Source organism: Chenopodium quinoa, unplaced genomic scaffold, assembly GCF_001683475.1.
Source record: "Chenopodium quinoa cultivar QQ74 unplaced genomic scaffold, ASM168347v1, whole genome shotgun sequence".
In the NCBI taxonomy this organism is placed as follows: Eukaryota; Viridiplantae; Streptophyta; class Magnoliopsida; order Caryophyllales; family Amaranthaceae; genus Chenopodium; species Chenopodium quinoa.
In genome coordinates, this window is record NW_018742914.1 from 6,134,167 (window position 1) to 6,148,173 (window position 14,007).

Consider the following 14,007-nt stretch of genomic DNA (forward strand, 5'->3'; position numbering starts at 1 on the left):
TAAATATCATTTAGGAATAAAAGTTGGATTAAAAAAAATGGAGAAAAATACAAAGTTATAGAACATGCATACAACAAATGGACTTTTTTAAAAAAAATAATAATAATTTTACTAATTAGTTAAGTCAACTAATATTATATGCTACAACTATCCGCTAATTGTCAACACGTGTGTTGCTATGTGATTAAAAAAAAAAAGTAGTTTAGAAATCGCACTCAATATTGCTATATTATATAGTTGACTCCATTTGCGAATATTGGTTCAACATGAAAAACTAGTCAATAACACAGCTAATGTCTCTAGTAGTGGGTAGTTGCAATTTGCAAAATTGCATTGTTGTGACTTTAGAGTCATGCGTTTTGTTTAAGACGGACCAAATTTGCAAAATTGGGGTATTGTTCGAAGAATGAAGAGTTGAAGACTGATCTTTTGCTTTGTAAAAGGATGATGACAATCATATGTATGACTTAGGCATTTCCAGCTTTATATATGATATGAAAAGTAACATAAAATCTCCACCTATTGCTCCTATTTTAAAAATACACATTTGCTTTTTCCTTATGAGAAAGGAGTATACGTTTGCTTTAGATTAATTGAATTGTTTTTAATCAAGCTTGCAACTTAAAATATCAATAATTCTTATCAATGTTGTGATTGATAGGGGTTTGATAAACATGTTTCTCCATTTATTTAGCATAGATCAACTATATTATATTCATTTACTTCAACCTCAATTTAGGTCAATGTTGACTAGTTTAACAACTACCCTTCTATGACTTGTTTTCAATTTGATCGGGGCAAGCTGAACATACAAGCTAACATCTTAAATCTTGTCAAGTTTGTAAGGATATACTTGTAGTTACAGTTGGTAAATGGTTATTCAATTCAAATTCAGGTTGGGTTCTATTCAGATGAAGAGATTATCGACTTTAATGCAAAGCAAGTACGAATCAGGAATCATATTTAAATAAAAAAGTTTTTTGTACAACATGAATCAAGTTGTGTCTTTCCAGATTAGATCAATTCTCAATCCCAATTGTATTTAGCTTAGGTCAAATTATATATATATATATATATATATATATATATATATATATATATATATATATATATATATGCTTTTAGTTTAGTCATCTAGCTTCTAATAAGATTCAAGTTTGTGTTAGATCATTCAACAATCAATTCAATTTTGCATGCATACTCTTATTCATAAGGTAGAATCCATATTAGAATGAATTGTACAAATCTAAAGTCCTAAATTATGCTAACCTTAGATATTGTAGAACATCATTTTTACTTGGATCAACTGATCAGTGGAGCTAAGTTTCAATTCCCGTGGTAGTAACCCGTGTTCGAGGCTCATATCCCTCCTCCCCTGTGGGTAATACCCCCTTGATATTCCTGTGATAGGAAATTAAGGTGGGGCCCAACCCTTACCCCTAAAAAAAAAAAACCGATCAACCACCAAACCACATAGTCACATAAACACATACTAATAATACCATTGAATCCAGTCCAAACCACATAGTCACATAAACACATACTAATAATACCATTGAATCCAGTCCATGAAGCTATGCATATAATGATACAACATAAAATGATACTTGTAACTAACATTTTTAAAAAGCCCAATCAATCAAATAAACATCATAAAAACTTAGCCCAAAAAATACTTTAGATTTTTCTCAAAAAAAAAAAAAAAAAAAAAAAAAAACTTTAGATCACGTGCTGATCACGCTAACTTTGTTTGTTTGTCAAATTTTCGTCATATTTTTTTCATTCATGCGTTCGATTTCACGGGGTTGTACCGAGTCAACACTGAAAAAAACCTCGTGATTTCTCTCTCCTCTCAAATGCCATTTTTGGTATACTTTCAGTTTTCTAGGGTTTCTTCAGAATTGAACCCCTTAATTCTCACTCTCTCTTTCTCCTTCACCTAATTTCTTCATGGGTTTTTCAATTCTCTTAAATCCCACAAAATCCCACGAAATTTCTCCCCCATATTCCCCCTCTTTCGATTAAATTTTCAATGGACCGAAACCTAATTCTTGAATTGAGTTCCGATGAAGAAGTGGGGTTTGACAATTCATCCACCGCCGACAATTTTGATTGGATTACGAAGCTTCTTGAAGATGATGATCCTGTTTCTGTTGGTGGTATTTTCAACTTAGGTGACGGCATCGACGGCGACGGCGACGACGGCGGATGTGGTGGTGGTGATAAGGTTGTTGTTGATGACGATGATGATGTTGTTGTGGTTGGTGAAGTTATAGTACAGAAGCCTAAAAAGGCTAAAACTTTGATGCCTATAATTGATGATGATGATGATGATTGTGTGGTGTTGGAAGGTGATCCCGATAAACCGAAAGACGAGGTTAAGGAATCCGAAGAAGACTCGGATGATTTGCTTATCGTTGGCGAAACGGGTCAGGTATATGAGTTTTATGATTTTTTAACCTTTTTGTTGGTTGAATTTTGATGTTGGCGTTGAATTATTGAATTAGAGGTAGTTTCATGGGATTTATGCGAGGGAATTGTGTTTTTGGTGGGAATTCAGCCTTTTGGATTTTGTAAAAGGAATTTGATGACTAATTAATATGGTCTTGTAGGTTATAATTAGTTTGTTTATCTGACGTTTGTATTAAATAATTGTATCTCGGTTGTTGATTTCCAATGTTATGAACATTCAGGCAAATTAGCTGATCGAGGATATCAAACTTTTGGTAGTGGGCGCTACTTGACTGAGTTTCAAGTTTCATGTTACCCATTTGCTATCCAAGAACGCTTTATTTCGGTGCTGTTATGAATCTTATGATTGTCTGAACATGTCATGATTGCTGCATTACTTGCATAGGCGTAGTTGGGTTTATATCATTTTGATGATTTTTCGTGGATTAAACATAGAGGTCTTTGACACTAGCTTCCGCTTTCATTTAATTGGCGTTTTCTTCAGAGTTCGTTGGGTTTAAGTTAGAATTATGCATTCTTTTGGCACTGGACTTGTGAACATAATGATAGAGCAGTACATTTTTTTGGAGGTTTAGTTGATGGAATTTGTTGGTCTGTAAACTAGTAGATATTTCAGCGGTTGATAGTCCTTGATACTGTTAATGGTGTGCATTTTCTGGATTCAGCCTGCCTCTGTCTCATGTTGATATTTTTTGCTTTAATTACTGACAAGAATTACTCTGGTTGAATTTTGGTGTCCTTCACTTAGTCTAAATTCTTTTATTAGAGATAGTTTTATATTGTAATTTGAGGGAATTGTGTATTTTTTTGGTGGTTTCTATTAGTTGTATCCTTTTTTATAAGCTAAGGTATCTTTGATATGATTTTTTAAGATTTTGGAAAGATTATTTTATAACTGTTCTGACGGTGTTTGTGAAGTGTAATCAGCTTGCTTATCTTTTGTTGATAAATTGTTTTCCCTATGTGAATTTAGTGGTTTTCTGAATTATTTGGTCAAATTGCTGATGTTATTGTAATGTTAGGTGCAGGGTGTTATGAAACTGGGTTCTTGGGAATTTGTTTTTTGTAGCTATGTCTCAATTGACAAATGTCATGGTTTTTCTGTGCTGTATTTGGGTGTTATGTAAGTATGACCATGTTATGCTGTTTTCATATGCATAGTGGCCCATATCTTCCTCAGCTTTTGTCTGACTGTAGATGAAGAATTTCATAGACTAGTTACCAACTAACCAACACCAGCCTTTGCTGTCATTTTCGAGAATTTGGTTGGTCCTTTTGTGTGAGAATCATGAATCTCTAAACATTCATGAATTCTATGGGGTTGTACTCTATTTGTTTGTTGGTGTTTTTGTTTTTTTTTTGTTTTTTTTTTGATAGTTCATGTCGTAAATTTTGTGCTTTTTTGGAGATAGCCTGCCGCTCCGTCTCTCCCTCCCTTTGATTGTGTTTTCTGCTTATATTGCTGACAGAATTTCTCAGTCCAGTTGCTAGTCGTAAATTTTTGCCTGACTACCAATGCTTTATAGTGTGCTGGCTCTTGCAGATCCAGTTTTCAGGCTCATGCAGTTCTTTTCGGAGAGTTGTTGCATTTGGGTACCACATAATAGTGCATTGGTATGCCTTGCACAGTTCCATCTGATTATATGTAAAGCATTGTCTTTTGTGGGGTTTAATTGGCAGTATTGTTATTGCTTTTACACTCGCAGCTCCCAATGCTTATGATGTTTGGCAACTATTATTCTCCGTAGTATGTTCTTTGGTGTTGTAAACTTATAACAAATCATTCACAAAACATTGCTTTAATTGAAGCTGGGCCATGAAATGTATTGTAGTGAATAGATACAAAAGTGTGGTTGTAGGGAAGGATCTAAATGAATGACAATCCTTTTGTGGCGTTCTCCATGAAGCATAAGCGTCTTCCGTTCTCATTCCCAATGAATAAAATTCTCATGCTTGCACTCTATTGCAGGTTGCATGCAGAGATTATCCTCATCCACGACATCTTTGTGCCAAATTTCCTTTCAGTTCTTCTTCACATGAAAGCCGCTGCGAAATGGTTAGATTACCCTTATGCTTTGTTTTTCTTTTACATTTGTTTGCTCTTCATTGTAATTTTGCGGAGTGTGATTTCGCCTTGATGGAATGCAGTGCCATTGCTATGTTTGCGACTCACTTGCTCCATGTTCCCTTTGGGGCTCTGGAGCTTCAAGTAGTGATCATTGTCATGCTACTGATAAGGAAGAATTCTGGAAGCTTGCAAGGAAGAAATTCAGGCAGTTGAAGAACCCTTCATCTCCCATTCCAATTACCAAGCCTGGTTTTGGTTCTTTGAACCAGCTTCCGCAATTGCAACAAATTCCGTCAGGAACTAATTCACTTGTGAATCCGACATCTGCCTGTGGGGTGCCTTCAACATTTGGCCTCCCTAATATTATTAGGAGTCAGCGATCTAGTATCGCTGTAGCATCAACAAGATTCCAGCCACATCTGATTTCTGGGGCACTTCTACGGAACTGTACCAGTAGTACCCAAGTCCAGGGAAATAGAGTGGTTGCTTCCCGTGCTATGTTCAAGAGGTCTGGATTCCCAAGTAGACCTGTGGTTACTAATCGGCCTACTTATCGTGCACCAAAAAATGTTAGTGTAGCGTACCTACAGCATCTGCCAAATCAGCAGTTAACTGAAAACCTTGCTGAAAACAATTCCACTAACTCAACAGTGTCATCACTTCAGTTGGATGTAAATCCAAGTTTTTGTCTGCCAAGCAGTATATCTCCTGGTACATCACCTTTGCAATTGCAAGGATATAGTCAGCCTAGTCCTCATACACCGACTTCACATTTCCATGGAGGTCATTCTGCTGCTATTGCAAGTAACAGCCCCTATGCTTATACATCCATGAACCAAACACAAAATGTTTCTGGTCTGGTTCTTCCTTGTAATACTGATGCACAAAGCAACATTACACTATGCAGTAAAATACAATCAGCAGTTACTCAAACTATTTCTGGCCCAAACTTGTCCTGCAGTACCCCTGATGTTTTAAGCAGTATAACTCAGAGGAGCCATCCTTCTGCAGAACAAAGTTATTCTGGCGCAATGTTATCATGTAGCGCTTCTAATGCATTGAACACTGTTTCAAAGAGCTGCCAACTGCCTGCAACAGAGAATTTCGTAGTTCAAGGTGGAGTGCCTGTGCATGAATATTTACCAACAATAGAGCGGAATGTATTGGATAATACAGAATTTCCAGAATTTGATTTTGAGAACTGGGACCATGATGGAAGTGACATTCTTGGTTCACAGGACTCTTTCTTATTGGATATGAACAACCAAGCTTCAGTGCCTGCTCCAGTTGATGCAGGTATGCTCTATATTGATTTTGAGACATCATGGAATGGGTTGGCTCGTTCATGACTGTAAGCTTCCATGTCCGCAACATTACTTTATATAAGTAGAGCTGAAAAAATATACCTAGTTTGTATCTAGGGATTATTAGAAGTCAACTGCAGCTGTTTTTGTATAGTTAAACACAGAGGTGATGAACTCGTCTCCTGAAGCCTTTTAAACCACTGTACAGAAGTTTAAAATGCTGGATTAACCTGCCATATGTTTGTGTTAATTGTTACCTCTGCTTTTATCTTGATAACTATCTTTTGAAGGCCGAGTTCTTGAGCTATTGTAAGAGGTTCAAGGGTCTGGCCAAGTGGCCATTGTTCAATGTCACCCAATTAAAATGTTATATAAGTAGAAAACAATTGAAGAAACCGTTGTGGTTACATGATCCGTAGTAATTTTGTGTTGATCACGGAACGAGTGATCTCTTTTGTAATGTTTTGAGGCTACCTTGGTGTTTGGTCATAATTTCATCAAGATATGTGCATAAAAGCTCTTTCTAAGAAAGAACATCAAGGCTAAAATTTGCCTATTGGTCGTTTGTGCAGCAGATTACAAATTGATTGTCTACTTACCCGTTATTGTCTTTCTTGATCCAAGGCTTGTATGAGAACTATTATTAGTTTCTTGGTGGCATGTTATCTTCTCTGTAAGCCGCAGGCTTATTCGACCCATTTATGATACTCCCCCCGTCCCCGATTGATAGTCATTTTTGTCATTTTTGGTGACTCAAAATGTTAGTCACATTTGCTTTTTTCAAGTACCATTAATATTATTTTTTTTTAGCAAAATTCTTTAACATTTGCAAAAATATTTGTGTAAATTTAACTTTCCTATATACTTTAATTACTTTATTTCTCTACTTCTTTACATACCCAATGTAAATTTACCTTTTCAATTTACTTTATTTGATTCTCCTTAATTCTTGTGATTTTTCTTCAAAAGTGACTATCAATCAAAGACGGAGGGAGTATTATTTGGGAGCCTATGCGGCATATGTTAAGCCTCATGGAGTATAGGTCATATGCAATTACGGAATTGATGCATATGTTCACTAGAGAGAGGGCCTTGTCCAAAGGAGAACAAGCCTGAGAAAGTCAATTTAGAGTCATTCATAACCTCATATACACAACCAGAAGGTTCATGCGGTTGAAGCGCATAACTCAGAGGCAATATTATACCCCCTCCGTTCCCTAATGTTTTTTACGTTTGGAATTATGCGCGGTTATCAATAAATTGTGTAAAGTTGAGGTATATTGGAATATTTCAATGATTGAAAGTACAATTTTATTGATAAATACAATGTTGATCATGTGGGGTGAAGAAATTAGAGGAGAGAGGAGAGAGAAAGTAATAATAAGTGTAGAAAAACTATTAAAATAGTACAAAAAGTACAATATCACATGGAAAAGTAAGGACTTTTGAGTAAAAAAATTGTAAAACAAGGGTAATTTTGTCCAAAATTTATGACTAAAATAGGAAATATACTAAATGTAAAGAATAAAAAGGAACACCCTAGATGAAAACGTAAAAAACATTTAGGAACGGAGGGAGTATTTCTTAATTCTAATTCTGTTTACATCTTAAGTTTTATTACCGAGTTATTTTTTTTGTTTTTTTTTTTTTCATACAAGTTAGGATCAAGATAGCGTTTTTTTTTTCAAGAAATAGTTCAATATGGTATATGTATTGATACTATTCGTATTGATTAAAATAGCATGGTAAATTCACGTCTCATTATCTGAAATATTTTCGTATTTTTGATAAATTACTGTGAACCAGGTCTATTTAAGAGTTTGTACCAAACTAGACACTGAAGCTGAACTAATAACCTGATCTTGCGTGCTTAAGGCCAGCAGCATGAATTATCGAATGCATGATATACCAACTATTTCTGCAACTGATGTTTCTTTGGTCCAGAAGCTATAGGCTCTGTTTGGGAGAAAGCTGAAAGCTGAAACTGATTGAGTTAGCTGATTTTGACTAGCTGATTTTATTAACTGATTTAATTAACTTATTGTATTAACTGATTATATAAAAGTGTTTGGTAAATAGTTGATAGCTTAAAGGTGATTGAGTATGTGAAATGACCAATAAGCTAATTGTGGGGTAGGTAGTTTAGATAGGATTTTAAATTAAATGAGGTTATAAGTGTCATTTCACAATAATTAATGAATAAGCTAATTGAAAAAGCTCTTAAAATGAGCTTTTTCAAAAAGAGCTTATTGAGTGGAATAAGATCTTTCAATAAGGTTACTACCAAACACTTATATTATTAGCTTGTTTGACTAGTCAATCAGCTAAAGTTAGTCAAATAAGCTAATATACCCCCAATAACCTTACTACTAAACAGGATCATAGTATAATATATATATATATTTTTTTTAAAAATCTCGTTAATAATTTGAAAACGTTGAAAGTTCAAGGTTTTAAGGAAGACTTCGTTTGACTATCATGTTTTACTGTTTAAGGTCTTAAGGAAGGACCAAGGAGATTCAGTCACTAATATTAGGTTTTTTTTATTATTTATTTTATTATTATTACGGAGTATTATTTTAAAATATTAAGTTTAATTATTATTATTTATTTATTTATTTATTTATTTATTATATTTTTTTTTACGTGGTTGAAATGCCCTTAAATTTACCTCTCTTAGGTAGCATCTCTCTTCTTCTGTTCTTCATTGTCAGGTTCTACTCCGGCAAAATCATCAACAATCAAGTTAGGGAAAAAAATTGCGTGTACATGGTCCCTAATAAATTAGTGTGAACCAGGTCTATTTAAGAGTTTGTACCAAACTAGACACTAAAGCTGAACTAATAACCTGATCTTGCGTGCTTAAGGCCAGCAACATGAATTATTGAATGCATGATATACCAACTATTTCTGTAACTGATGTTTCTTTGGCCCAGAAGCTATATATATATATAGATAGGAAGACTCATGTAAGAACCCTCCTCTATATAAGAATCCAAACTTATATAAGAACCAATCTCAATCGTAGAATTAGTGTAAATCTGACTGCACAATTGAATATGATAGTAATGGCATTTTAGTAATATACGTAGTCTATATTCCTTTGTTCTTATCTTTCGGTCTTTCCCTTAATCTCGCATTGCGCGCGCTCTCTCTCTCTCTTCTCTCATCATTTTCAGCTCTAGTTTTACCCAAAATCACCAGTTTCATCAAATTCTACATTATATTTGTGAAATTCATGATATATTACACGATATACTGGAATATCGTTGATTATCTTCATTAATTTTTTCCGAAATTTTCGTTGATTATCATTGATTATCTTCATCAGATCAATATTTTCCAGATTTTTCGTTATTTACCTTCGTCAATTTTTTTCCAGAAATCATTACAAGTTTATCAATTTTATGATTGAATTATTTGTGCAATTTGTGCAAATTCATGATACATTACACATTTACACGATAATTATTGATTATCTTCATCAATTTTCTTAGAATTTTCCTTCGTTGATTCAAAACCGAATTACTCGATGACGATATCATTAATTTTTTTCCACATTTTACTGTAGCTTTATCAATTCTATTATCGAATTTGCTTTATTTTGTATTTTTATTAATTCTATATTTTGCAAGCTTACCAATTAGATCAAGATTTTTTTATTGGAATAATTCGATTTTTTGGGAATATTAATGCTTAGTTTGCAATCATTTCAATCAGTTTTCACTTTCCAATTATCTGCAATTATTTTGCCAAGTATGTGTTTGGTTTTTTGTGTGCTGTCATTTTATCAGTTTTTTTTTCCAATATTTTTGGTTTTTTTTTGCTACAATTTTTAGTTTTTTTTTTTTTTTTTTGCTACATATGTGTTCGACGCTAGCTTATAAGTAGCTTTTAGTGAACAATAAAATGTGAATGTTTGGTAAAATGGTGATTAGGGTAGCTTTGAATATTAACAGGAAAAGTAAAACATAAGAATTTTTTTTGTAAACATAAGTAGGAAAAATTTAGAACATAAGCAATAAAGTTTAGAACATAGAAAAAAAAGTTTCAAACATAAGCAAAAAAAAAAAAAGTTTGGAACATAGAAAAAAAATGCAAAAATATTTAGAACATAAAAAAAAAGTTTAGAACATGAGGAGAAAAAGTTTAGAACATAAGCAAAAAAAAGTTTAGAACATAAGCAAAAAATAAGTTTAGAACATAAGGGAAAAAAAAAAGTTTAGAACATAAGCAAAAAAAAAGTTTAAAACATAAGCAAAAAAAAGTTTAGAACATAAGGGAAAAAAAAAGTTTAGAACATTAGCAAAAAAAAGTTTAGAACATAAGGAAAAAAAAAAGTTTAGAACATAAGAAAAAAAAAAGTTTAGAATATAGAAAAAATAATAATTTAGAACATCAGGAGAAAAGATTTAGAACATAAGCAAAAAAAGTTTAGAACATAAGAAAAAAAAAAGTTTAGAACATAGAAAAGATAATAATTTAGAACATAAAGCAAAAAAGTTTAAAATATAAGCAAAAAAAAAAAAATTAGAACATAGAAAAAATAATAATTTAGAACATAAGGAAAAAAAATTTAGAACATAGAAACAAAATTTAGAATATAAGAAAAAAAAGTTTAGATTATAAGAAGAAAAAGTTTAGAACATAAGCAAAAAAATTTTGAACATAAGCAAAAACGTTCGAGAACACCTTCTCTATGTTCTTACCGAATCCCTAGGGAAAGCTCTAGTGAGACCACCTTCTCTATGTAAGAACATTTGAGAACATTTTTATGTTCTAAAGTGTTATCCATATATTTTAAAGTTTAAATCGAATGTTTCAATCACATATTCTAAACCATAAATCAGACGTTCTGAATTATTACTTGTATATATAATATCATTTCAGGTCAATTTTGTGAGCTCTAAAACACAACACACCAAAGATCTCCCCTGAACTTCCTCTGCATACCGCATTACCGCACCCAGCCTAGAAACATCTTTAGAACATGCTAAACCTAAATTTAGAACATACGACACTTAAATTTAGAACATGGTCATGAACTTAATCGAAAATATAGTTTAGAATATTGATACGAAGTACTCCGTATAATAATGCTAATCAATTAAGCTAAGTATACTAATGTTGCAAATTACATTTAATCAATTAACTATATTGTATAAATAATAAACATAGACCTAATTTAGAACATAAGTCAAATAATAAAAGAAAAAATTCACAGCACCAAAACGCTAAAACCTTGAAACTAAATTCGAAAAAATAAAATCAATGACAGTAGAAATAAACGAAAGAACATATATAAAATACCTAAAATCGATAAAATCCTAAAAATCGAAAGAGCATCGGAAAAAAACCGAAGAAACAAATAGAAAATACCTAAAATAGAAAAAATCCCAAAAATTGAAAAACTGAAATTGCTCAATCATACCCGAATCTAAGAATTGAGTCAATCTAGGGCTTGGCAAAAACTGAAATTGCTAAATCATACATGTTTAGTGCAAATTTATGAGTAATTGATCATTGATTAGGACAGAAAATTTGAGAGAAATCTTTTAAAGAAGCTTGAATTTGGTCTGTTAATGAAGGTTTTGTGGAGTGTGTTTTTGGTTTTAGGAGAGAGAAAGTGAAGCAAATGGGTAGGACAGAGAATGTTCTTATTTTTATATTAAGTAATAGAGGTTGCGGTTAATATTTACAAAAGTGCCATTACTTTCTTTCCTTTAATCCGATTCATTCAAGTCAATCTAATCTTATGGTTGAGATTGGTTCTTATATAAGATTGGTTTTTATATAAAGAAGGGTTCTTACCGGATCCCTCCCCTATATATATATATATATATATATATATATATATATATATATATATATATAAAATCTCGTCAATAATTTGAAAACGTTGAAAGTTCAAGGTTTTAAGGAAGACTTTGTTTGACTATCATGTTTAAGGTCTTAAGGAAGGACCAAGGAGGTTCAGTCACTAATATTAGGGGTTTTTTTTTTTTTTTTTTTTTTTTTTAAATATTAAGTTTAATGGTCGGGCTGTTCTCAGGTTTTGCCCAAAAAAATTACAAATTCTTCTATGGACCCTATTCCATCTAAAATAGCTAGACCTCTATTGAAACACAACCTTATATAATGAAACACAACTTCATTCTCTTCTTCTTCTTCCCACCATCTTTACAAAATTTTATTTCCTTTTTTTTTTTTACAGAAACACTCTCACTCTCTCTCTTTAATATAATCTCTTTTTATTTCTTTATTGAATTTACTTCATATCTTTTTTTTTTCAAATTCCTATTTTCTCTCTCCTCTGTTCTTTGATTTTTCGTTTTTTCCTTTAAATTTCTGCATTTAACGTGATGGAACAATTTTAAATTACCAAAGATATCAATCCAGGTTTGTTATTATGAACTCATTGTGATCAATATTAATTTATTTTGAGATAATTTGTGGATGAAATAATTGTTTTAATATCAATTGAATTTGTGAAAGCTAATTTGATTAATTTCAATTCGTAATCGATTACCCGATTATTTTTACTGTTCTCATTAATTTGTATGTATTTTTTTGATTTTGAGATGAATTTGTAGATGAAACCATTGTTCTAATATCAATTGAATTTGTTGAAGTTAATTCGATCGATCAATTCATATCTATTATGATCGATTACCTGATACTTTTGAACATTTAGTAAACAAAATATGAACAATTACAAATTTTGAACTTTTTTTTTTAAAAAAAAAATCTAAATATTAATTTTTTTGAACATTTAGTGAAAATATCTGAACAATCTCAATGTACCACGCCTATACTTTTGAACATTCAGTAAAAAGATCTGAACAATTGCAAATTTTGAACATTTAGTAAAAATATCTAAACAATCTCAATGTATGCCTGTACTTTTAAACATTTCGTAAAAAATCTGAACAATTGCAAATTTTGAACACTTTGTAAAAAAATCCGAACACTGCACCACGTTCATACTTTTGAATATTTGGTAATAAAATCTGAACAATCGCCTGTGGTCCAGCTATCTTTGATGGAGCAGGGTGCACAGTAGACTTATTGCAAAGAAATGACCCATTTTGGGCCAAGTGATTGGACCAAAGTTCTAGGCTGGAATTTTAAGTCCAAATTAGGGATGTCAATGGGGCGGGGCAGGGCGGATGTTGACATTCCCATCCCTATCCCCACCTAATATTTTCATCCCCATCCCCATCCCTGTGGCGGGTCCAATTTTCATCCCAAACCCCGCCCCACCGGGTACAACCCAAAACCATCCTCGCCCCAACCCCCACTTGGATATCCATCCCACCTAATCCCCACCAAAGACCCGCCTAATCCCCACCCAAGATCCACCTAATATCCGCATCTCAAATACACAATCTTACATAATTAATACGAATTATAAAATAAAACATTCTATACACATTTTTGTGTTATAAATAAGTGTCGTACAAAATATTATAATTAACATTGTATTTCATGTAATTATTTTATAAATAGAATAAAAGTATGTAATTTTGCTTTAAAAGATATATAGATGTGGGTATGAGGTGGGGATGGGGCGGGTACGAGGTGGGGCGGGTACAACTTAAAATCCACCCCCGCCCATCACCCATGGCGGGTATGGTTTTTATCCCCATCCCCGCCCCACCACCCGCCAAACCGAGACCCATCCCCGCCCCATTAGGGCGGGGATGGGGCGGGTCTCCTACTTGACCCGCCCCACTGACATCCCTAGTCCAGATCTGTTTACATCAAATTGAGCCAGGACCTTATTAAAGGTTTTTTTTTTTTTTTAAATAAAACGTGATTCACCTTTTGGGTTAATTTAGATTCGAGTGAAGATATTTCAGGAACAATTTCCGTAAAATTTGCTTAATATAAATTAGTTCTGTAGTTATGTCGATTTAAAAGCTTATTTTAACGATACTGTCCACGGGAGATTGGTACAAGGTTTGTCTTTTTGTTTTTTTTGTTTTTTTTTTTTTTTTAAATTCTGGTCTAGCAGTAGCGGTTCTACGAATGTTATTAGCGGTTTCTAGACAAGAATCGTAAATGGCATTAGCGGTGTTAATAAATAAATTATGTCACACACTCACTCTAATATTATTCTTTTTTGTAAAATAAAAGAAAGGAAGGAAAGGGCAGCAATTG

The 14,007-nt window shown here is 32.7% G+C and overlaps 1 protein-coding gene across 2 annotated transcripts; it reads left to right on the forward strand.

Moving 5' to 3' along the window:
• The first annotated feature begins 1,735 nt into the window (after window positions 1–1,735).
• On the forward strand, window positions 1,736–6,493 carry LOC110728035. Of its 2 annotated transcripts, XM_021907642.1 has the most exons (4): window positions 2,301–2,434; window positions 4,016–4,086; window positions 4,442–4,528; window positions 4,621–6,493. In XM_021907642.1, the coding sequence occupies exons 2-4, from the start codon at window positions 4,033–4,035 to the stop codon at window positions 5,887–5,889; spliced, it is 1,410 nt and encodes a 469-aa protein (XP_021763334.1). In that variant the 5' UTR covers window positions 2,301–2,434; window positions 4,016–4,032; the 3' UTR covers window positions 5,890–6,493. The 2 variants fall into 2 exon arrangements, with proteins under 2 accessions (XP_021763333.1, XP_021763334.1); XM_021907641.1 differs by lacking the exon at window positions 4,016–4,086 and having other exon boundaries at window positions 1,736–2,434.
• The last annotated feature ends 7,514 nt before the right edge of the window (window positions 6,494–14,007 follow it).

Bases quoted from the DNA above. Each gene is read 5' to 3' on its own strand.
- LOC110728035 (XM_021907641.1), top strand. From the start codon at position 2,033: ATGGACCGAAACCTAATTCTTGAATTGAGTTCCGATGAAGAAGTGGGG. The intron at 2,435-4,441 runs GTATATGAGTTT...ACTCTATTGCAG, and splicing joins TCGTTGGCGAAACGGGTCAG to GTTGCATGCAGAGATTATCC. The intron at 4,529-4,620 runs GTTAGATTACCC...GATGGAATGCAG, and splicing joins ATGAAAGCCGCTGCGAAATG to TGCCATTGCTATGTTTGCGA.